The sequence below is a fragment of the Ascidiella aspersa genome, chromosome 2 (assembly GCF_963924565.1).
Source record: "Ascidiella aspersa chromosome 2, kaAscAspe10.2, whole genome shotgun sequence".
Lineage (NCBI taxonomy): Eukaryota > Metazoa > Chordata > Ascidiacea > Phlebobranchia > Ascidiidae > Ascidiella > Ascidiella aspersa.
The window spans coordinates 1,287,431-1,312,691 of record NC_139448.1 but is presented as its reverse complement, the minus strand read 5'-3'; the positions used below and the strand labels follow the sequence as shown (position 1 = coordinate 1,312,691).

The window sequence follows — 25,261 nt, the reverse complement described above, 5'->3', positions numbered from 1 at the left end:
ATTCACAGTTTACAAAACCAGTAATTTCACCATAAACTCAGGATGGCGACAGCAGAAATTCCTCATTGTTTTTATAAAATCACTCGAGACAATAGTTATTACGCCAAGTGTGGAGCTACTCGTAATTACAAGTTCCATAGAAGCCTCTATACGAGCTCGCGCCTTTCCGCCATTATCTGTAGACGCGAAAAACAACCGATTGTTTCGCAACAATAAGAAACAAAGGGAGAAGCGACGTCCCGAGGCAGAACGCGAAGTTTGGTCGATGTCGATTGAAATAACGAAATCATGGTTGGTATGAAACCAAGGTGAATATGGTGAATGAGAAAATAAATCTTCGGCTTCTGTAGTTTAAACCGGGGCAACAACAAAATTCTCGAGGTCATGGGTTCGAACCCGCACCGTTCCAATCAAAATACGGAACATTGTTTAAAAAATAAAGCCTAAGTGCTTCATATTTTCATATTTGCAAAGTATCCAGCACAATCGGAAGTTTATAATAATCTGACGCGCTAAAAACTGGGTTAAACGACTTCAACTAAAACAAAAACATAATTAATTAATCGGGGAATAAAGTTAATATTTCCCGAGAAACCTTTCTTTTTCTGCGCTTGTATAATACCCGTCGATTATCGGGAGTCGATTTTAGGTTTCCTGTGCTTGTGACGTCACAACATCACGTTATAATAAGTTTAATTGCGCAGAAGAGAAGCGCGCACGTTTCATGACTTAAGACGCTGCTTCGTGCTAAAGAATCACAACTTTTGTCTTTTTGTGCTTTGGGCGTTGCCTTTAGTTGGTGAGGAGATGTTGGATAAAGCTGGGGAAGTTTTTCGCTCTAATGTAAAACATATTACAGGAAATGTGCATGAATTTGAAGTTTGACGCAGTTTTTAACGAGGTGGTTATGGAAGTCTGATTTTTATTTAATTTGTGAACAACTTTTTTGTATACATGATAAGGTCGTACAAAATGGAGGTTTATAAAAGAAAAGTCTAGGAGAGGAAAGAACTTTTATAAAGTTTGAATTTTTTCAGTTGTTTCACGGACTTCAAAATTCATTTTTTATGTCCACAGGCGATATTTCGTTATTTTTTAAATATTTTGTTGCAATAAACTTCAAAATGTCGGTTGACGTTCGGTCCGCCACGTGTGACCTTGCCACTGACCTTCGTACGCTACCGACCAATCAGGAAGCAGATGAGATGCAGCATGGAATCGAGCAGCAGATGCAAGACATCCACGGACAGATGCAGGGACTTCAGCAGATACAAGCAGCTATAGGTACAATAACCTGTTGTGACGTCACAATAAAGAACGCTTGAAGCTACTCAAGATGTTCTGCTTAATATTGAACGAATCCAAACTTTTAAAACACAGCGGAAATATTTCAACCTAATTTAGAAGCAACAAGTTTTAAATTTTACCTTGATTCTGTTGCATTTTGTTATAACGAATATTTACCCAACTTTTTTAAGTTTTAACCCACAGTCAAAGGTTTTATTGGTCAACAGTTAAAGTCCCAACCGTCGCGTTCTAAATACGCCTTTAACCCAATAAAGCACGAGGCTCCGAGAATAACAAGATCAAAATATCTGGTTTGTTTTTGGTTAATTTCTCTAAATGTCGCTTGCATAATTCACGACGGGAAGAGTCTAACGTGATTCATTAAACTTTCAACTTTAACCTCCAGGTCGAATCGAGTCGCGACCTTTGAACCTGACGCAGTTCAAGCGAAACGGAAGGAAGCGACGAACTCCTCAGAAGAGCACTCCCACCCACGCAAGCGACAGTTACCATAGCGACTCCTCCCATGAACGCTCCCCTCCTCCCTCCCACTCTCCTCTTGCTCCTCCCTCTCACTCCCCTCTTGCTCCTTCCTCCCACTCTCCTCTTGCTCCTCCTGTTGATGACGAGGAGAAGGCTTCGAGCATCTTGGAGCACTACCGCTCCTTCATGCAGAGGAAGAGCCTCGATACAAACGGATTCGACGCAATTCTTCAGCGACCGAAGAAACAGAAGCTATCCAAGTCGATGTCAGCCAATGACGGAGGCTCGCTGCTCTCCTGGCACAACTTCTCCACCAATCAGAGCGCGGCAGAATCCGAAAGTATGCGAAGTTCGCCGAGCTTTTCCGACGGAGCGCTCAGCGGTTTGATTCCCGAGAGAACGATGCGGCAGAACAACTGGGCGATCAAGGTGAGTCCATCACGAATCACGAATCACGTCATCGCATCACGAATCACGCTTTGCCGCGAGTAACATGAGATATGCTAAACTATATTCGCAATACGTATAGCACAGGCGTTCAACAATAATCATTTGAAACATTCGTGATATATACAAAGACATGTGAACCCAAATCAAGGTCATGACTCATATGAACAGTATCACGCTCATATGAACCGCATCACGCTCATATGAACCGCATCACACTCATATGAACCGTATCATGCTCATAAGAAGCATCTCGCTCATTTGAATATATCCCGCTCATATGCACAGGTGTGGCGTGATTGGGCGCTCACGAGGAACCGGAACCCGGACACGAAGTTGGAGAAATACCAGGAGGTTCCGGTCGACATAAGAGTGGCGGATATTGACGTCATGAGCTACTGGCTGCCAAAGTTCATCAAGGAGGTAACAAATATAACTAACAACTATAAGTAACAAATAAAGGAAACAAATATAGGGGTCCATTAATTTTGGATGCTACTGAATTCAAACGTTTTTTTTTTGATTAATGACAAAGTTGTTGCAATTGTGGCTACGGGTGTAAAATTTGACAAAAGTTCGCCAGTCGCGGCGTAAAGCCAAAATATTTTAAAGCCGCTGTTTTGAGATCTAAAATATCATCATTTTACTAGCGGTCTGTTATTAGGCATAAACCGGTAGCATTAGATAAAGTGTTGTTGTAAAGCAGTGCTTTTACCAAGTATCAAAAAAATCCTTTATGTCATTATAAAACCCTCTAACGTCAGTTTAACGACATTTTGTCCAGAAGGCTTGATAACATAAGTTTAACCTTAAAATAACAATAAAGCTCACATTATTTGCCCAAATATAACGCGAGCACAATTCCGCGTTTCTAATTATTGAAATGTTTCCGATAAGGCCATTTACGTACGTCCTACGTCACATGAGCATAATATACGCGAATATGGTTAAATAAACACAGTTTGTGCACACTACACGATATGTCTGTCAGTTACCTCCTATAGTGTTTTAGGTTTTTAGGTCGAAAACAGTTATACATAAAAGTTGAAAAAAAATTGTTCAACCAGAAAAAGTCGAGTATAAATGGGTGTAAAATGAACTTTTCTGCGGCCTAATTCTGGAAATGTTACTTTAAATGCACGTTTTGACTTAAAGTTAATTCTCCCCAAACCTTTACCGTCATAGTTTCCGATCTGTGCTTTGTGCGGCCTTTTCACGACGCTTAATTGTATCTTGAAACATTAGTGCTGGAAACGTTATCGTTAATCGTGATCATTGAGGGATGTTCGAACATTGCGCGACTAAGTTTAATCCAACACTTGGCCGCTGAAACTATTGTAGCAGGAAAACATTTTTTAGTCAAATACTCTCCACGTTCAATATTACGGTGTACCAATTTACATTTACAGTGGCTCCTGCCACAAACTTGCTACATTTCAGTGCATAGTCTTTAAAAGCTATGTCAGTTACACAATTGAGTGGAGAAAAACACTTACTGTTTCGCGAAATTACCAAGTGTTTGCTGGGAATATTTACCCCAAAACGCGGGTTTGGTGGGTATGTACCCAGCCTCAATTAGGGGCATCCCCAACTGGTGCTTATTTAAACACACTTGAACTTTTTGACGGCGGAAAAAAAAAACGAAACAAGCTTATGAAAAAACAACTAAAGACAGAATCAACCACAAACTATTTAAAAGCCAATTCATTTTTTAATTCCTTTTATGCAAAACTAAAGGATTTGTTTTCTGATAATCCTAGTTATTTATAATAATAAGTAATACGCCGCAGCTTGGACTCACTGGTAAGAGTTTTTAGAAGAAACATCAAATGTCTCATTTCCACCGACAAAATGCTATGTTTTCTTAAACCCCTCGTTTGCATCTAACACGTTATAACAACGACATCAAAATGTATTCCAGGTTCGACGCAAGGACAAGAAGGCGTACCCAGCCGACACCCTCATGCAGATCGCTTCAGGCCTGCAGAGATACCTCAGGCAAGTCTCGTGCAGGTCGGAGGTCAACTTCTTCGACAAGTATTCAAACACCTTCGCTGAATTCCGCGAGGCGCTCAAGTCAAGGTCGGGCGAGCTGAGCATGGAGAGCCACACACACCGAGGTACATTAATCGAAGCAAGCTACACACAGAGGTGCATATAGCACACTTGCTCACAGCTCAGAATAAAATCAACACGGCTATATAATGTGGTCAGCCATGCTTAATCGTACTGACCAACGATCACAGAATACATAAATCATTCCAGAATACCCATAATATAACACAGACGTGTTACACAAGGTTGTTGGCACATATAGGACGTACAAACTACACTTCACTCTTAAGCAGCCTTCTCAAACTTTACTGGTCGCCAACCACAAAAACTTTTCAAAAGTTGGCCTGCTTCAATTTTCGAAATGTTTTGTTATTTCGCTTAGATAATATGGGTCTCGCGGTCCCAAGTCGCTGCTGTTTTAGGCAAAAAGCGGCTTCTTTTGGAAATTTTATTCGCACACAAGAGATATAAATGGGTTTTAAACTCACCGAGCATTTCTTTAGGCTTGCCACACACTTTAAAAATAAATTTAAATACTTTTTAGGATTCACATACTGTGTGGAAGCCTAGGTCAATATAAACAACACATTAATAAGAAGTTCCATGTGGCACTAAGCTGGTTTGTGAGGCTCCGCATCTAAACCGAGCCGTGTTTTCAGGCAAGAAAGTTTCGGTTGAGAATTTAAACGACGATGAGCTCTGGCAATCCGGCTTCTTCAACCTCGCCACAGCAAAGGGACTCTTTCACTCCGTGTTTTACTACAACTGCGTCGAATTTGAGGTAAGGTCCGCATTTTACCGACATATCGTGCATAAAACGGTTGCTAAAGGCAGTGTTTCTTATTTAGGTGAATGGTTCACCCCAGGGCGAATAAAAATTTTGCAGGGGTGAACCAACCAAAAGGGGTGAATAAGGGTGAACCGTCATAAATGGATGATGGCTTGCGAACAACCAAGTCATTTTGTGCCGTTATATATAGACAAGATAGTTTTATCTTATTATGAAAATCAGGGTGAATGAAATCTTGAGATAGATGCTTGGGGTGAACAAAACTAAAAAAGTTTAAGAAGCACTGGGTTAAGGTATTAACACAAAAATGAATTTAAATGTGAAAAAGATAAAAAACTTTAAACAGCAAGAAGCAATACTTCGCAATAGAAAGCTGCTGACTGCAGGCTATCCGCAGCAACATGCTTGCGGTCTTACACACAATAGAACAAACACTTCGTTCTACAATTGAGGAAACAATGGCAGCCTATTGTGGCGTAATAAAGAAACAATTGTTTAATTCTCTTAAATAAGCTGTGTTGAGATCCTGGGTTTAACAAACTGTGCAAAAGCATATTCATATAAAGCTGTAAATCAATCACAATTTAATGAATATTTAACATTTGTTAATATGAAGTTGAAACCATTTGCTTTTACATTTGTGAAAGTTTAGAAATGTGCCACAAATCTATGCTTTTGCTTCAAAGTTATTTGCAAGGTTTAAAGTTGAACTGACAGCGGGAAAATATTTGTGTCAGTGTGCAATAAAGCGTTGAATGTGGCCTGAGTAAAACAAACACAACTTGCTTTATAATGTTTGCATTTTGCCGAGTAGACAAAGGTCTATGACCTCGATTTTAAGCGATTTCTAAACAGTTTTTAAAACAGTCACTGTGTTTATACGACGCGTGTTCTACAACCTTTATCTTACTCACAATTTCAATTGTTAGTAAACAATGGCTTGGATTAGTGCCGAACAATAAAACTGGAACAACTGTTTAAAGCCTTTGTAGAAAATAAATGGAAACTTAGTTGAAAAGCAAAGATAATTGATTTTCGTAATGGCAAGTAATTAAATAAAATAAAGGGCACTTAGATGCGTTTAGATGTAAATTTGGGAATAGTTAAGAGCGCTACGAACCAAGTCAAGTGCTTCAAACTTCGCCTGTTATTAATTTCCAATTTCTGACTAGGGTTTCCGTTAATTTGAAGTCTTACGAGTGAATCGTGTCTTCATCTTTTCCACTGAAAAGTGTGAGGAAACGTCTTGTTACAGTCTCACCAAACACGATTTCAACAATAATTAGTTGAACCGGCGATGTTAAGCTTGTGCTGTAGGCCGGCGGTGTAATTGCATGTGTGCTGTAATTGCCGGGATCAATCTTATAGGTTTCCTCCGCTTAACATGGCGCTACATCAAAAGAAATTACAAGCAAAAAGTTAAACCCGACTATTAACGCCGCCATTGGACAAAATTAAAGCAGGTTAAAGTGAACGTTTGGCGCAAATTACGGTGAAAACAACTTTTTACTTCGGCTGCCACTTCGATGAGATGCGGTTTCTTGATAAGTTGGACAAGCAACGGGAAATGATCGTGCGATTTAAAGCCTTGTTTGTGAGACCACATTTACAACAGAAAAAAACATCATTTATTTAGCATAACTGTGTGTTCACCAATAATGTAAAAGTCTTACTTTCAACGCGCTGTTATCATTAAACACCCTATTAATAGTTTTAACAAATTAATGGTTTTCTCTTTATAAACCTGATTTCTAAAATATTAAATGTTTGATAAGGCAAAGTATTTCTTATCACTGGTAAATAAGTAAATCATTTACATTCGAATCACGGGAAAAGTCCAACAATACCAGATAAACAAAGCCACACAAAATATCATGACACTTTCATCTCTGCGGTTTCAAATAAATTCTAAAGACATTTTCTTAAAAACTCCAAGAAACCCAAATAAATAAAACTACCTTATATTTCTGCTGTTTCTTCTAAACTAAAGATATTTCCTAAAAGATTAACTTTTTTCGTCACGACAGCAAATCCTAACACGGTGCATGCGCACGATATCTGCTTGGAAAATATCTTTTTGATGTTCAGGTGACAAGTATGGAAGAGCACCACGAGCTAAAGGTGGAGCAGTTCACACTGGGTTTCCACAAGGAGAAGCAAGCTGAATACCTGGAGTTCTGCCGCGGGGAACAAAGGTAAGGACAGGCACTATATATTTAACACGTTGGCAGTAAAGGTGTTCAAGAAAGTTGTGCGTGGTAAAATAACTTTTAAAACTGCGAACCTATTGATAAAAACAGGCTATAAATGTGTTAAATGTGTAACTTTTTTTTATTTTTCTTAAAACTTTTGACGCTATTATTGATACTAAACTAAACCAATATTTTGGTGCAAAGGGGATTATTTTACAGACATTGGCATTTTGTTAGGTAAGAACTATCAACAAGGCTATAGGAACCAAGTAAAATATTCAATGGGGGCAACAGAGGCATAAACCCACAATAACTTAACATTTGCCTTTTTTATAACTTTCCTCTAGTCACGAGCGATTGCGCAATCCATAAAACAATAAGCTGTGGTTTGTATGCAAAGTTTTTAGACACGCCTGGTGGAAATCCTTCCCCGCTTTGTCCGGTTGACATTTCTCGTTTAAAGTTGCTTCATTTTTATTCTCGTTTCGTTAAAAGCTTAATTAAAACACAATTTCTTGTAATCGCGGTCACGTGACCAGCTGGTAAGCCGTTAAATCGGTGTATTACGTTACAACTCTTTATGAGGAAACAAACGGGATGACGTCAAAATGACTGTGAGCGAGTTTTAACTAGAATTATTTCCAATTCCATTAACAAGCACATTAACGGAAATACCAATAGAGCAAAAATACACTTTATTTAAAAAAACTAAGATATCTGAAACTCAGGATTAAATCCTTTTTAAACGAATTCTGGTTTTTACGGCTTAGCGCTTGTCAAGAATCACATTTTAAGAGTTGCGTCACTATTACGTCACAGTGGTCATTGTGGCAGGTATGACGTCACAGTGTATATTGTCACAGGTATTACAACATGTCTACGAAGCGAGTGATGCGAATTTACGCGAACCACGAGGACAACAAGTGTTTGGTGAAGTTGTACAAAACCTACCTCGACCTGATCCCTTCGATTGGACCTTTCTACAGGAGACCCCTGCAGACATGTGAGTGTGCAGCACAATAGAGCATAAGCACAATAGAACATAAGCATATAAGCACTGAGGGTGATTACATCATGTTGTAAACCTACGGTGGTAATCAACATCAGTCTGCCACATATGGGCGTTAAATTTAATCAGGTGAACACAAGCGACAATTAATCAAAATCATCTCCGTACAACTCTTCCACTCTTTAAACCTTGCAACGTCATGATCGATTAATATTTACGAACCATATTTTGCTCCCCTGCCTTTAATCTCAACCACTTTTGGTTAAAGTTTGCCCAAAACGCCCTAATCTTCAAGTAATGTTAGTTTTGCTGCCCTCTAGCGGACCACTCGCTGCCCCGGTTCAGCTTCAATCCAGTCGGAATCAACAAACTCCGTGAGACTTTCAAGCAGCTCTTCTCATCGGATCGCCCCGCCTCCATGCGGAAGTCAGGCAAGGCAACCATCATCCAGCAGATGTCGCCACAGAGCAACAGCGGTGAGTTAAACAACTTTCAGAATTGAAGCTAAATCAATAAACTACGTCGTTTCGCAAGTTTGTTGAAGTGTGTAAAGAAAGAAAGTAGAATTAAACTTGAACAATCTTCACAGATTTTGACTCGCGCGTTCCACCATCGCTTGGAATGAGCCAATCAGCGACCAGCAACGTTTCACAAGCCCTCTATGACGCAATAACGCAAAAGCTGATCAACGGGGGTCACCTGAAGGTCAACAGCAGCCCAGGTCACAAAATGCACGAAACAAATACGTCATCAGACTACGATTGCGTCACTTCCGCACCTGCACCAGTTCTTAACGCCAGTGACGTCATGGAACGTCTACGAAAGTCGTGGCATGACGTCACGAGCCGCAGTGACGTCACTCATGACGTGATGAGCAACGGGGGCGACGTGGACTCGGGCGAGGAGAAGGTTGATGACGTAGATGATGACGCAGTGATTACGTTGAACGTTCCAAGATCGGTGAAGTCCCTAGTTGTTGAGCGGGGAGGAAGGAAGTACAAGTTCGACCTCGAATAACAATCTAACAATGGGAAGAACAATCCAACAATGGGAAGAACAATCCAACAATGGGAAGAACAATCCAACAATGGGAACGCAATCGGTCCCTGGTGGAGCTCCGAGGGTAATACCCTAATGTTGTTCAACTCTCTTGTTTCATATTATTGCGTCACACTAATGACGTCACATTAATGGCGTCATCGGCAAAAACAGGCCACGGAAGCAGCAATAAAGTGCAGTATCCAAGATAACTTTAAACCTTACCTTTATTCTTTGGTCGCAATGGTTGACGCTATATTAGCTTCTTCATATATTTATTTTATCGCGTTTGCTGTAAGCGATTAGAAGCTGTCATGTACCTATTGTTGACGTCACAATCCCACGCTTTGTTAATCCCTGCTGATAATAGCGATCGAGTTTTTTTGTCGATTACGATGCAGTCAAAATAATAAATCGTTTTTTTCACGTCATTCAAACGAGTGGTTCATTGCGTACGAAGTAAAGTCAGTGAACTGATTTCATCAAAGATAAGTTGCCCTTTTAAAAGATCAAAAAAATATACTTTTATCATAAATGCGTGACATTCACAATAAGTGATAAAAAAACAAGCAAAAAAACAAAATTAAACACCGAAGAACAAGTCGGTTAACCATAAAAGCATAATTAAAGCTATGAATTTACGACAAATATATTTCCCGGCATATTCTTCCCTATATTCACCATCTATTGACCAGCCTGTCAGAAACCACGGTTTATCTCTAGGCTATAAGATAATTAGGCGATTCGCCAACTTTTTGTCGCACTGTGTTTCCAAAAATGTCAGGCCTTCCCTGAACTAACAAGTCATGAGAATATGTATTTGGTCTGCCATTACAAAACATAATTTAATGTCCCACCAAAATGTTGCCACAACCACTTAGGTGCGCTACTTTCACTGTATTAATGTGTGACCTTCAAGTGAAGATATCCGGGCATAATTACGCAAGGATTCACAGGAGATAACAGCGATTAGACGTCAGTGATTAAAGGTGGTTTGCGATTTGAGTGAAACGACCGCAAATCACCCGTGTGTAGCGAAGCGTGACCTGGTTACACGACCAGTAGAATAAAGTTTGACGAAATATTTCGATGATGTAAACCGGGTTTAATTCCTGCATTGTACATCACAAAGCAACATTATTAACAAAACAATAACCGAGCGGTAACCGACACGTTACAAGGGTAATCCCAAGGTCAAATATAAAGCATACCTCGCGTGTTTTAAATCGAGAAAGTTTGAGACTTAAGCAAGCTTAACAGGGCTTAGCACATAAGGATTTTGAAAAAAACAAATCTATCAATCAAATGCAAATGTATGGAGTGAATAAAATGCTTTACGTATTATTTCAAAGTTAAGTCATTTTATGCGCCTTAACTTTCATACTAAATGTCAACTATTTATATTTCAAACAGTATTTTTTCTGGTAAGTAGGATTTATATATTTTGCCTGTAAATGCATCATAGGTTTCTCAACCGAACGAAATATAAAATACCAAAACCTACAGAATGGATGTTTAATCTCACTTGCAAAATGCAACTTGGAAATGTTTTTCCTAAATACCAAGCTGGACTTCCAGTGTACAAATAGGGAATAGAAAAGGACAAAGTAGTAAGCTAGCACCAAGAAGAAATCTGTTGATTTAAACCACTTAGTGTAGTATTGTACTGACCGTGGTTTGTTTCGTGATGCAACCTCCATCCTTCAAGTGAAGCTGCCCTCCAAGCCTGACCGTGAGCAAGACATAACTCTTGCGCCTGGAAGTAGAAGACACATCAGCCCTGGTTGCTAGGGCTTACTGCGATATTTGGACACCGAAAAGACATCGTAGATTAACCGAATTGTTCCTTTCTGAGCCTGCATAGCTCAGTTGGTAGAGCGACGGTCCCGGCTTGACCGGAGGTCGTGAGATCGAACCTCACTACAGGCAAGTTTTTTTTCTAGCCTGCCTTGCAAGCCTCCCACCCAACCCCAAATACAACTTGGCCTAACACTAACCAAATTTTTGTGAATTTTCGGCTTTCGAAAATTACACGATTGGAACTTTAAACGTTTCAATAAATCTTAAAACAATAACTGGACGTTGCAGTTAGACGTACAATGAATATCAAAGTCCATACAAAAGTAGAAAGCTTTTTGTGGAGGTTTCGAATAAACCTTTATTGATTTTTAGCACCAGGAGGATTTATAAAATACCTTGTTTACAACATTGCAAGTGACTATTGATATGCATGCTGTAATTGTTGGTCAGTTCAACTTCAGAAGGGTTAGAGATGACAGCTAATTACATGAATGGTTCAGTTTTATCCCAGAGTCCAACCTGCTCAATTCTCCCGGCTCTGATGCAACTGAAAACGCATCTAAGAAGTCGATCCTCATCCTCAACATCAAGATCAACCAGCGGCTTCCGGGTACGGGTGGGGGCGTCTGGGTCCTGGGGTAAAAATAATAACCGGGGTCTGGGCAACATACATGGAAATAATGTCTGACTTGACTTGCTGTGACTCTCTTGCACCAGAAGTGGCAGAAATATAGCAATCAAACCACCGCCAGTATCGCTAAAGAGCACTCACCATCTCAGCGACGCAGTTTCCATTAATTCCTCGCCCCGCTTGTTTCTTCAAGGTGTGAAGCGTGTTCTCCCTGAAATGAAAGATGTTAAAGTATAACAGAAATACGTTGAAACACTAAATTGAAACATGTCACTCAGTTGGCTATAAACAACTGTGTTGGCTAAAAAAAAACATTTTTTAAAACTATAAAAAAGCAAAACACACGGCACACTTTATAAAGCAGACAGCTTCCAATCTTATCAAAGAATCGATACGTGATTAATATGGGGTCAACATTAAGCAAGGCTGTTACCAACAAACTCTCCCGGTGAAATGCTGCGAGTGTTTCAGAAGATGATCGAGGTCTTCGCATGCGTTTTGCTCCAGCCAGTCAATCACAATCTGATACATTAAAAAGTGGTTTAAAACGTTTTATATTGATTCAACCAACGAGTCCCAAATGCTTTATTCATAATATTATGCTTTACAGTGCGTACAACTGCTTGTATACGAACTCACTGCCTCGGTCATACTTCGACAATTTTGTTGAAAACAAATGAATAACTTGCAACATATACAACAAACTAATATACAGGTGATGGCGGGGTTTAGATTATTACATCGTTAGCTAAATCTTACAATATATGCAGTTTAAGTTACTTGATTAAAATTATTTTTTGTAATAAATAAGTGTTTGTATTAATAAATAGCTTAATGGTTACCTGGGCTTGCCTAACAACGCCGTTGTTCTTATACAATTGTTCAATGCATTCTTTTTCACTGATCACAGATTCCTGGAAAAAAGCAAATATTATCAACACAGGTGTAAAATTATTACAAAATGAACTACAAAGTTTACAACAAATACAATTAATTATACAGTTGAGAAATATTTGGGTAAATTTATTGAGTTTTGCCCAACCTGGGAATCAACTTTCATTGAGTCGTCTTCATTTTCAGCCGTTTTGTCTCTGAACGAAAAAAAAATACATTTTAAATGAAACAGAAAATTTGATTTGGATTCTGCAAATTTCTTGCAGAATCTGCCATTAAGTACTTGGTTTAATTTAATTTGCATGTAATTTGTAAATAAGTAGTTATCATTAACAAATATATATATTTATATGTTGGGCATGTGTTCTTTATTTGAACCCGTTTTAGTCATTTTTATGAGATCAAATGTTCTTTAAAAACCAAATGCGTCCTTACTTAGATTTAAATAAAAAAAAATTAAAAAAACAAAAAAAAAATGAGCAATTTAAACATTTGCTTTCATACCATTTTTAAAATACTTGTACTTTAACAAGCCGTATTACTAATCAATCGAAACAAGTATGGAAGTGATGTTAGGACAAACCTGTACAAAGCAGCCACTAATGACCAAGTGTGCTTCTCACTGGAAAGTAAGCTCCTCAGTTCAACAATAGACTCCTGCCTGGAAATGTAAGTGGCTTGTTTAAGGTGAAACACACATACATGGAAGAATTCCGTTATAACAGACAGTTTAAATTAGTTCGCCTTATGGTTTTTAGAAATGTTTTCTTTTTTGTTTTATATATTTTTTTACCCAGAAATTAAATTTTTCTAGATTAGAAACATTTACTTTTGGCAGGTGGCAAAATTAAAAAAATTAGCTTAAATGTAGATATGGACAGTCTTAAACATATAATGCTCCAGCAATATCTACAAATGTAAATCAGTTGAGCAATAAAACTATTAGTATGTACTATGACATACTCTGCCGAGTTGTGTGTTGATGCGTTTGCCAGAAGTTCAATGTGCTCGGTACAAGTTTCCTCCAAAGAATCGACGATGTTGAAGACGTCCAGCGAAGATTGACAGCTCGATAGCGCCTTTTTGCACTCGTTAAACAAACTGTTCGTAACTGAAATAAACAATGAAGTTGGTTATAGAAATACTTGTTAGATTTTATAATGACAAAGAAAAAAATACTAAACATAAAACAGCGATAAAAATAATTGGGCCGCAGAGACAAATAGATTAAATTAAATCTGCTCCACTTACAATGTGTTTAATGAATCAAAAAAGAGAAAAACTTTATTTATTACAAAGCTTATTTATTAAATTATTATCAACACACATAGTCAATTAATGTTAAACGCAATATTTACTGGACCAAGTGAATTTCAACATAAAAATATGCTAAAAAACTTAACAAAGGAGGTTTCTTAAGTAATATTAAAAATAAAATTCAAGTTTAACTGGCCATTAATTAAAATGTTACAAGCTTGTTCCCCATAATTCTACTCTGATAAAAATATTTGACCATTTTATTTATCTTCAAAGTATAATTAGTGACAAGGTTCAACAACACTGGTTTGTAGTTTGGCACAATAATTGTTTAGGCATCTGTTCGTCAAAATGGCCGCTTATAAAGCCTGACAAAGTTGTTTGGAACAATTATAATATTTTGGCCCAATGTGTACGGAGGGTTGGGGTTGAGGAAACCTGCTCTACTTGGTCATTAATACATAGATTGTAAAACTACTTGTATAGCAAATTGATTTACCAGTTTCACAGGAATTGCTTTCCGCCTCGAACCTCGTGCTTTTGTTGCTGAATCTCGCTGGGGTTTTCGGTTCCAACAAACCACGGCCGTCAAATATCGAGGAAAACTAAAAGTACATTTAAATGTAAAACAACAATACATGGTTGGATTGAGTGATATGCTGTCATCCTCTGGATTCAAATATAGAAGACAACTAAAAAAATACTTTTAAAAGTAAATCAACAACAAATGGTTGACTAAATAGATCAAACCTCTGCCATTAAAAAATACATTTAAAAAACAGTAAGATGCTTGTTTAACTCGACCAACAAACAAAAAGAAAACTACAAAAAATAACATTTCAAAGTAAATCACAAAATAGAAAATAAAATACAGTAGACATGAACTTAAAACTACGATATAGACATAAAAAAAGCTAAAACTTTGTATATATGAATAACATGCTTTATGAATAATTAAATAATTTCACACTATACAGTGTGTTGGTGTTCCAAGTTAATCAATCAAAATAACATTAAACTAAAAAATAATATTTAGTGCCTAACACAAGCTCACCCACCTGTGATAAGTTCGCTTCTTCGTTGGAATTTGTTTGGAAACTTTTCGACAAGTTTAAAGTAGATCTTCCTAGAAACAAAAATCAAACAAGGATTATTTGATACAATGTTAAACAAAACTCTAAACCAAAACAAATATCAGGGTTGGCCTTAAATTAAAACTGGTGAGTACCTACCAATCAGCACTTGCCCAGAGTTAAAAACAACAGATTAATAAACTGGGATATTCAGTAGGTCTGAAAACAACCAGCGATTTTTGCCTTAACGTTACTCACCAGCTGAATTGTACTCGCATTGGCCATCGGGCACAAAATCCAAACTCAAATGTTGTCAGTTTTTTGAGGCATTATGTAGAAAATTTTTTGATAACCAGTTATTAAAATTCTGTCAAAATTTAAAAGTCAGGGCAAAATAATTGCGGTGGTGAAGGTTACTTGGCCGGGTACGTGTTGACTTTGTTGTTTACTAATTAGTAGTTCATCCCCATTATTTTTAATAATATTAAAAAGTTCAAAAATTGGTGGGTTAACTGATGATAATAGCTGCCAGGATCCAAAAAATTTTGTGTCAAACTTAATATTATGATTTTCCAGCAAATGTAAATTATTATTTATTTTCTTCATATGTCTAAATTATATAAAAAAAATACTTTAAAATTTTTAATTTTTAGTCCATAGTTATCAGAGAGGTGTAAGATATGGAACATGTATACAAAAGTTTGATGTATGGATACAGAAACTCACCAAAGATAGGTTCTTGTTGGGTCAACGAGGATGGCATGGGAGTTTGGTTTCCAACAGCATCATCAAACATCTGCATTGCTGGAAGAAAAACACGTAAGAACCCACTACTGGTGACAAAAATGTTACCCTTGCTTTACCTTCCAGGTGATATAAGAGGATCGCTTACTAGTTCAAAGGAGTTAGTGATAAACACCAGTAATTTCGGGGGAAAACAATCCTGGGATTTACTTTTAAACAATTTATAGGAGCCCTCAAATATAACTATCAAAATACAGGGTATTATTACAAAATATTTTAAGGCAAAGAAAATTTAATTCAAAAAAACTAAATGATTATCTAAAAGGCAACAAAAAGTTGAGCTCACATCTTAGAATAGCTCCGGTTCTGTTCGGCCGTCGAGCGCTGTCTTTGACCAGCGATGGTGAGTGGACAAAGCTACTGTTAACCAGAACTTTCCTGTGAAAAATAAACACTTTTTAAGATGGATTTTATTATGTGAAAGTTCAAACAAGACTCTTAATTTTGTGGCAGGTGCACAAAAAAGTTTTTTTTTCAAAGCAATTTGTGTGAACACCTGGATAAGTGAATTGCAGAAAATTTCAATTGTGGCTTCCAAATCACAGAAGTGTAAAAAACCCTGATTACACACCTAAAAGTTTGACACTGCTAACCCAAAATCTCAGTGTAAAGCGCCATGAAATGCAAACAGGGTCGTTAAGAGTTTGAACATAAACCGTGCAAAAACCCGATTGCATTTCAGTGCCATTCCGCCAAAGATCTTTCTACCTTATCACAAAAAGTGACGTTCTTTACTTCTTTAGCATAATACATCACCGGCCCAGTGATTTTCAATGAACAACAACCGTTTTTGAGGTAAATATTCTTCTAAAATCACATAAAATTATATCCGAAAAAACTATGGCGTAAAGCTTAGGCGAACACAAATTATGGAATGCAGTTGGGCCTTATCAGTAGTACAGCGCATACCCAATTTTGGCAAAAAAATGAGGCACGTAAGAGTGTGTTTAAAAATATTTGTTGAAAGATGCAACATTAGATCGTCAATTAGTTCAAGTCAGTTACCCATGAAAGGTACACAACAACGTTCTTACAAAACACAACTAATACAAACCACAAATTTGGGCGCTGGTCTAGAATCCTACCACAACGTTGAAATGATTATTAAGCAATGCATAATATGTGGGTTAGGGTGTCGGTTAGTTTTTGGGTGTGGGTAGGTCAAGTAATATTGTTTAACACTATTACTGGACTCACCCAAACCCAAACGCTAACCGGCACCCTAACCAAAATAATGTTTGTTGTGGTAGGATTCTAGACGAGCGCCCAAATTTGGCACTGGTCTACAATCCTACCACATTTTCGACCGGTGGTTTACTAACAACATTTGGGTTAAGGTGAGAGTTAGTATTTGTGGTTTGGGTGGGTCAAATAATATTATGTTTGTTCTTACATATTTATGTCTTCTCTTTAATTTCAACTTTGATACCTTGTTTGGTTACTGTTCAAATAAATGTGAGTAGGATTCTGGGCCAGTGCCCAAAGTTCTACACAAAAAAAGCATTTGGAGATATATATTACAATGTTGTTTGGGGCTACGTTATGAACTTCATAAGTAAGCAATATTTAAAAACAAGTGATAAGTTATAATGTTATCAAACAGGTAATCATTATCGCACAATATTTGGGTTAAGAATGATCCTGTAAAAATGTTTTGCGGTCGAGTAAAATATTTAACGAACCTTCTCGAATCCATGAACGACCCTTCATGTGTATCCATATTTAACAGATCGTAACAACTTGTGTAAAGCTGCAATAAATACTATTTTTCACTAAAACACATTTTCTTCACTTTCCTGTTTTGGAAAAACTTCGCGCGACTGCTAGCGACACATTTACAGCGCTTCGCGACACTTTAACCGCTACTTTTTGACCAAAAGTTAATTTTGTGGGTTTTAGTGAGACCAAACCAAGCTAAATATGACTAAATCCGTTATTTTATTTATACACAGTTTTTTTATCAAACACATCGGCCTATGTATTACGAATTAAACCAACAGTAAATATTTCCAAGGATTGTGAAAGTTGTTGGCGACTGGAGTTCTTGGTAGTTCCTAAACCTCTGGGCTTTTATGGAATAAGTTGTTGTAGGCCGTTCATAGGACGATGGCACAAACAAGAAACACACATTTTATGTAAAACAATGGCTTGCATAGTTCAAATAAAAATTTGAAGAATTCTTTTGGTTGTTATGGCGTTTTGTCGCTGTTACGGCGTTGATTTTTATTGTTTCTATGTCAAAAAATAATAAAACTTGTGAATATTATGACGTAATTATGTTACTGTTAACAACAATACCATTACTAGTTAAAAATATTGTTAGAAAGATTTCATTTATTAGAGTTAGGGTTTCTGAACTGTAAGTTAGCGATTACTGTGAAGTTTATTGGGTAAACATTAGGTTTGTTATATTTCTGGCATTGCTACGATTGTTGTAGATAGTTGTTAATAACGTAGATTAAAATTAAATTTGGCTGTGTTGGAATATTTAAGTTAAGCTATGCTGAGAATATTTAAGTTAAGTTATACTGAGATTATTTTTGTTTAGCTGTGCTGGGAATATTTAAGTTAAGTTGTGCTGAGAATATTTAAGTTAAGCTGTGCTCGAAATATTTAAGTTAAGTTGTGCTGAGAATATTTTAAGTTAAGTTGTACTGAGATTATTTTTGTTTAGCTGTGCTGAGAATATTCAAGTTAAGTTGTGCTGAGATTATTTAGGTTAAGTTGTGCTGAGAACATTTAAGTTAAGCTGTGCTCGAAATATTTAAGTTAAGCTGTGCTCGAAATATTTAAGTTAAGTTGTGCTGAGAATATTTTAAGTTAAGTTGTACTGAGATTATTTTTGTTTAGCTGTGCTGAGAATATTCAAGTTAAGTTGTGCTGAGATTATTTAAGTTAAGTTGTGCTGAGAATATTAAGTTAAGCTGTGCTGAAAATATTTAAGTTAAGTTGTGCTGAGAATATTTAAGTTAAGCTGTGTTTAGAATATTTAAGTTAAGCTGTGCTGAGAACATTTTAAGTTACGTTGTGCTTGTGTATATTTCAACAGGGGGGACATGACCACCGTGCTATTTAAACTCCACTAAATCGAAACTAAAACAAACTGTCATGGTATTTCAAAGTGCATACTGTCAGGTCGCTTATAGATTTATTGTACATTCACATAATTTAGCATAGCTCGCTTTCAATAAAAGAGCTTACAGCGCAGTAAAAACGGGTCTCGCAAGTAAGGCATGCATCAGTTGACTGTAGTGTTTAATCCAACAGCAGCGTGACACTATATAGCACAAGAGCGACTGCGATGGAGATTAGCTGAGTCGAATGTCGGCTAGATTTGCCAGAACGGCCACGAAAGGAAATGAGTATCTAGGTGAAATATTTAACACTTTACCAGGCGAACACGCTATAATTACAAGCACAAACAGACATGCGTCGTTTCTCTACACTTGGAATATTTAAGTTAAGCTGTGCTCGAAATATTTAAGTTAAGCTGTGCTGAGAATATTTAAGTTAAGTTTGGCTGAGAATATTTAAGTTAAGCTGTGCTGAGAATAAGTTAAGTTGGGCTGAGAATATTTAAGTTAAGCTGTGCTGAGAATATTTTAAGTTACGTTGTGCTGAGAATATTTAAGTTAAGCTGTGCTGAGAATATTTAAGTTAAGCTGTGCTGAGAATATTTAAGTTAAGTTGTGCTGAGAATATTTAAGTTAAGCTGTGCTGAGAATATTTAAGTTAAGTTGTGCTGAGAATATTTAAGTTAAGCTGTGCTGAGAATATTTTAAGTTACGTTGTGCTGAGAATATTTAAGTTAAGCTGTGCTGAGAATATTTAAGTTAAGTTGTGCTGAGAATATTTAAGTTAAGTTGTGCTGAGAATATTTAAGTTAAGCTGTGCTGAGAATATTTAAGTTAAGTTGTGCTGAGAATATTTAAGTTAAGCTGTGCTGAGAATATTTTAAGTTACGTTGTGCTGAGAATATTTAAGTTAAGCTGTGCTGAGAATATTTAAGTTAAGCTGTGCTGAGAATATTTAAGTTAAGTTGTGCTGAGAATATTTAAGTTAAGCTGTGCTGAGAATATTTAAGTTAAGTTGTGCTGAGAATATTTAAGTTAAGCTGTGCTGAGAATATTTAAGTTAAGTTGTGCTGAGAATATTTAAGTTAAGCTGTGCTGAGAATATATAAGTTAAGTTGTGCTGAGAATATTTAAGTTAAGCTGCGCTGAGAATATTTAGGTTAAGTTGTGCTGAGAATATTTAAGTTAAGCTGTTCTGAGAATATATAAGTTAAGCTGTGCTGAGAATATTTAAGTTAAGTTGTGCTGAGAATATTTAAGTTAAGCTGCGCTGAGAATATATAAGTTAAGCTGTGCTGAGAATATTTAAGTTAAGTTGTGCTGAGAATATTTAAGTTAAGTTGTGCTGAGAATATTTAAGTTAAGCTGTGCTGAGAATATTTAGGTTAAGCTGTGCTGAGAATATTTAAGTTAAGTTGTGCTGAGAATATTTAAGTTAAGCTGTGCTGAGAATATTTAAGTTAAGCTGTGCTGAGAATATTTAAGTTAAGCTGCGCTGAGAATATTTAGGTTAAGTTGTGCTGAGAATATTTAAGTTAAGTTGTGCTGAGAATATTTAAGTTAAGCTGCGCTGAGAATATATAAGTTAAGTTGTGCTGAGAATATTTAAGTTAAGTTGTGCTGAGAATATATAAGTTAAGTTGTGCTGAGAATATTTAAGTTAAGTTGTGCTGAGAATATATAAGTTAAGTTGTGCTGAGAATATTTAAGTTAAGCTGCGCTGAGAATATTTAGGTTAAGTTGTGCTGAGAATATTTAAGTTAAGCTGTGCTGAGAATATATAAGTTAAGTTGTGCTGAGAATATTTAAGTTAAGTTGTGCTGAGAATATTTAAGTTAAGTTGTGCTGACAATATTTAAGTTAAGCTGTGCTGAGAATATATAAGTTAAGTTGTGCTGAGAATATTTAAGTTAAGCTGTGCTGAGAATATATAAGTTAAGTTGTGCTGAGAATATTTAAGTTAAGCTGCGCTGAGAATATTTAGGTTAAGTTGTGCTGAGAATATTTAAGTTAAGCTGCGCTGAGAATATTTAGGTTAAGTTGTGCTGAGAATATTTAAGTTAAGTTGTGCTGAGAATATTTAAGTTAAGCTGCGCTGAGAATATTTAGGTTAAGTTGTGCTGAGAATATTTAAGTTAAGTTGTGCTGAGAATATTTAAGTTAAGCTGTGCTGAGAATATTTAAGTTAAGCTGTGCTGAGAATATTTAAGTTAAGTTGTGTTGTGAATATTTAAGTTAAGCTGTGCTTAGAATATTTAAGTTAAGCTGTGCTGAGAATATTTAAGTTAAGCTGTGCTGAGAATATTTAAGTTAAGCTGTGCTGAGAATATTTAAGTTAAGTTGTGCTGAGAATATTTAAGTTAAGCTGTGCTGGGAATATTTAAGTTAAGCTGTGCTGAGAATATTTCAAGTTAAGTTGTGCTGAGAATATTTAAGTTAAGCTGTGGTGAGAATATTTAAGTTAAGTTGTGCGCCATAGAACGCAAAGTCCATTCGGGTTGCAAAAAATCTCATAAGCGGGTTAAAACATAAAATAAAGCCAAACAAGAATTTTTTGGACCAACATAGATAAAAATTGGAACAAAAATATGGTTTTGAGGGCTATTGTAGCGCACGGCTATAACTTACCGACTAAAAGATTGTGTTTACAGTAACTTTTGTGATGTATTTGCTTGTGCCACAGATTTATCGCCTACTCGCTCCAAAGTGCTAAGTAGTTGTTGGCTTGCATTATCTCTGTGCGTCAGGACAGGGATTTGTGCACTTAAAACCGCCTTCCGCTTGTAAAAAAACTTCTTCTCAGTTATCGTCTTGCTGTTCGCAACTTTGATATTGCAAGTAGCATCTCCTATATGCTAACTTGTCCGCCTTCTATAGTTTAACTGGTTGTTCGCTTATCATATAATACAATCCTATTAACCTATACGTCTTGTGGTTGGCTAACGAGTTATATGCACGCAACCTTCAAGCAACCTTAAAACGAGAGTCAGAAGCTTCACCTAAACTAATCTCGTGCTCCCACACTATACTTTATCCATGAATTGTAATTAGCATGTTCGATTTTGATTGCTTTAAATTTTAATGATAAATGCTTTATAGACTCATGTATATAACTTAAAATAACGTTTGTTAGAAAGTTGCAACATTTTGAATTTACTAAAATATGGCAAGCCTATAAAATCCAAGTTACTCATGTATAACCAAATATCCATTGTTACCACTTTAAAGAAAACCAAAGTTTTAATCTAAAACATTTATTAAGCGATGCCGGAAACAGTAAACAACTTTTGTATATTTCTTTACAGCGGAATTTTTTTATAGTAAGGATTGACAAATACGAATCTATACCTTTATTTAATAGTAAGAATAAAAACAAAAAAATTACATTCATGTAAATCAGGGGTTCAAACCTGTGGTAAGCGAAGGCTTTTCAGGCGGTACGCGAGTAGCTTCTTTTTTTGACAAAACCTTGGATTCACAAATTTATATTTTGTTTATCTGGTTTTGTTTGCATAAAAAAATTTCCGCCGAAGCCCATTCCATTGTTACGTAACTATTCTTGTTGTTTCGAAACAATGCGATCTTCAAAATACAGGATATGTCGATTGTCGACAAGGGTCACAATGGAGATGGTTTCCACCACTAGAGGCGTTGTGTGAGTCAGATGAACAGTTGCGAGCGTATCTTTTACAATGGTTATCCGTGGTTTTCAATTACGTGTTTTCGCGCTTTGTTTTTTTGAGCCTCTCACAACTAGTTGTGAACGATTTGAGTAGTATAAATTAAATTATTCTGCTTTGCGTAGAGTGATGTGTGTTGTCCCAGTTCCGTTTATTATGACATTATAGTAAATAACTTAACAAAAAAATTTACAAGGGGTGCGACAATACACTTATTATTTCTAGGGTGTGCTGTAAGTCACAGAAGGTTGGGAACCACTGTTATAAAAGTTTCTGTTCAAACAGAACAACGCGAGAAAGAAATAATTCTTTTATTAAGCCGTTTTGTTTGATCAGTGACTTACGGACTGTGAGTAATTAAGCGAACAAAATTGCATATAAGTCGATAAAAATAAGAGAAAAGTACAAAACCGCATTGAAAAATGATAATTTACAGGATTGACAAAAACTGGCCAACTTAAAAGGTTAAGCCTCGAGTTGCTAAGCGCATTTAGCGAGTTATACGATTCTGTTTTGAGTCAAATGGCGATTGAGTTATTCCATAAAATTAAACTATACTGTACATACCGCTAGGAACATTCAGGGGCTTAAGGTTAAAACACGCAAAAAATTTAAATCCTTCTTAAATATACAGTAAATGTATTATTTTTGTAACAGTGGAAGGTTTAACAAAAACAAGCTACAGCTTGATATAGATAGGATCAATGCTGTTGCCAGGATTCTTTGTTTAAATCTTTTTTTTAACCTCTATTTTTTCAACGACTCAGTTATGGTTTAGAAAAGTTTTATTTCCAGTGCAAAAAAAAAAAACATTTGTTTGGAGCACGTTTAATTTTCAAGTGCATTTAGAAATTAACACAATACCGAAGAAATTGTTCATCTTTCTAAGGCTAAAAATACAAACCAATTCGTCTATTTTTTTTAGGGTGACTCGTTTTCGTTAGTAATTAGAAAGTCCAAAAAAGTTTTCAGTAAAAAAACAAACAAACTTGACGGAATTAGAAATGCGCAAACAAAAATGACTAGAACCGCCACAAGTAACGCAACAACACGCATGAAATAATAACAAATAATAAACAAACACCCTACATGTAAAAGTTTTGTTGGTGTCAAGAAAGTTAATTCCCCTTAGGGAGCATGAAAAACAGAAAAAAGGAATGATCTAGAGCTTAAATAAATGAACTCGGGGCTGGATGGCGCTGTGTATACACTATACAGCTTATTATTAGAGGCTTATGAGTACTGCGATACGGCGCTCGCGTATTTGTAGGAGAATGTCGACTAATTCGCCGATGGTCACTTGACTTCCATGACGCTTTTCCCACCACTTCACCGCCTGGTAGGCCTGAAATTATAAGAAGCAAATTCGTTATAGGTAAACAATAGGGATTTCATTATTTAGATTTGATACAAGGAGTGGTGAAAAGTACATATTATAATGACCGGTGGTTTTTAAACTTTGGTTTGTTTGGAAGTTTTAAATCACTGTTTTCCAACCTTTTTTGCGTCGATCCAAAATACCCAGCGTTAGTACGACAGCGACGCTTTCCCAATTCTCTTACCAAATTTTTTGTAAGTTCAAAATAAAAAATAAAATAATGACATTAAAACAATATTGCTCCCGCAAGATTCTCAAATTTTGATGATTTAAAAAAAAGAGTCTGCTAATATATGCTTCAATTAGTTAAATCTTCGTTTAGAAAGGATCTAAATTGAGATAGACTGATGATGTCGGTTTATGGCGGAATACGTTTTGCCGTTAAAATTGAAAAAAACGGCCGAGTGTGATTAGGTCCAAGTCAAAAGTAAGGTAATTAAATGTTTTGGACTAACAGAATATTTCTCGCAGTCTGCTTTTGCACATATTTGTTAAAGTGATGCGCATTTCAATATTTTTTTGTCATTTACATGTCGAAAGGTAATAATAAACATATAACAGTTTTTTGTCTGTCCCGGATTAGGGATGCTGGATAATTTTATTTCGATGGGCGATAATTTAAGTAAAGAATGGCGATCCAATATTCAATGACCTCACTACTACGCCCAAACAAGCAAAGTAGATAAAATTAAAACAGACATTTTTTTGAACTAGGTTATTAAGCCATATCTGTTTCATGTTTAGCTACGAAAGTTCACTAATTTACATTTCAAGGTGGAATCGCTGCTAGTAATCGAAAATTCAAGGCTGATATTGCTAAACCAACTTGGTATGGGATCTGATCCGATTCGATAGCACACTTATAGTTCAGAATAGCTAACCCCAGTTTAGGAAGCTCTGCGCGTGGTTGGAAGTGTTACCTTTTCGTATATTCCCTCGCGATCGTAATCGTGATTGATGGCATCGATCTCTCCGTCTGATAATCCCATGAAGCGGGCCATTATTCTCCACTGCGCCCCTATGTTTCGCGCCACCGCGTCCACATCGTAAAGGACCATAACCCTGGTTGAACCTGCCAGGGAGGTGGTAATGTTACGTTGGGAAACATATACGGAAACGTTGTCGATCATGGGAAACACAGAATAGGGATACGTTAACTGAAACACTAATGAGAACAAAATTTGGTTTGGATAAATACATATATGTATAACTGTTAGTTAAAAAAGTGTATTGAAAACATTGCCTGCACACATTAAGCTTTCGGTTGAAAAAAACAGAAAGTTAATGCATTTTAAAACAAAATTACTACATGAAATTCGCGAAATACTAGGACTGTAATATTTTTTCCCGACCTGAGGTACGCCCCTTA

At 36.4% G+C, this 25,261-nt stretch overlaps 3 protein-coding genes across 4 annotated transcripts in view; 1 reads left to right on the top strand and 2 right to left on the bottom strand.

Annotated features, from left to right (window-relative positions):
* LOC146163044 (nuclear pore complex protein Nup107-like) overlaps nt 1-17,570 on the bottom strand; it is a 31,381-nt gene extending 13,811 nt beyond the window's left edge. The window contains exons 1-13 of one of the 2 annotated variants that reach the window (XM_083380421.1): nt 17,443-17,570; nt 16,047-16,138; nt 15,683-15,760; nt 14,942-15,009; nt 14,383-14,488; nt 13,590-13,737; nt 13,210-13,287; nt 12,775-12,823; nt 12,575-12,646; nt 12,166-12,254; nt 11,874-11,943; nt 11,621-11,734; nt 10,952-11,057 (exon numbers count right to left, since the gene is read on the bottom strand). In XM_083380421.1, the coding sequence (XP_083236547.1) occupies nt 10,952-11,057; nt 11,621-11,734; nt 11,874-11,943; nt 12,166-12,254; nt 12,575-12,646; nt 12,775-12,823; nt 13,210-13,287; nt 13,590-13,737; nt 14,383-14,488; nt 14,942-15,009; nt 15,683-15,760; nt 16,047-16,138; nt 17,443-17,480 (1,108 nt within the window). In that variant the 5' untranslated portion in view covers nt 17,481-17,570. The remainder of the gene's footprint in view (nt 1-10,951; nt 11,058-11,620; nt 11,735-11,873; nt 11,944-12,165; nt 12,255-12,574; nt 12,647-12,774; nt 12,824-13,209; nt 13,288-13,589; nt 13,738-14,382; nt 14,489-14,941; nt 15,010-15,682; nt 15,761-16,046; nt 16,139-17,442) is intronic. The other variant, XM_083380422.1, reaches the window with a different exon arrangement.
* LOC146163045 (uncharacterized) lies at nt 1,120-9,732 on the top strand. The gene is made up of 9 exons (XM_083380423.1): nt 1,120-1,284; nt 1,694-2,199; nt 2,506-2,640; nt 4,139-4,337; nt 4,932-5,053; nt 7,151-7,257; nt 8,118-8,257; nt 8,584-8,739; nt 8,853-9,732. The coding sequence occupies exons 1-9, from the start codon at nt 1,125-1,127 to the stop codon at nt 9,278-9,280; spliced, it is 1,953 nt and encodes a 650-aa protein (XP_083236549.1). The 5' UTR covers nt 1,120-1,124; the 3' UTR covers nt 9,281-9,732.
* Nucleotides 17,571-22,902: 5,332 nt separating the features above from the next.
* Nucleotides 22,903-25,254, bottom strand: LOC146163043 (receptor-interacting serine/threonine-protein kinase 1-like). The gene is made up of 2 exons (XM_083382239.1): nt 24,813-25,254; nt 22,903-23,859 (listed from the first exon to the last, which is right to left on the bottom strand). Exons 1-2 carry the CDS (start codon nt 25,020-25,022, stop codon nt 23,740-23,742), a joined length of 330 nt encoding a protein of 109 aa, XP_083238365.1. The 5' UTR covers nt 25,023-25,254; the 3' UTR covers nt 22,903-23,739.
* Between the last annotated feature and the right edge of the window lie 7 nt (nt 25,255-25,261).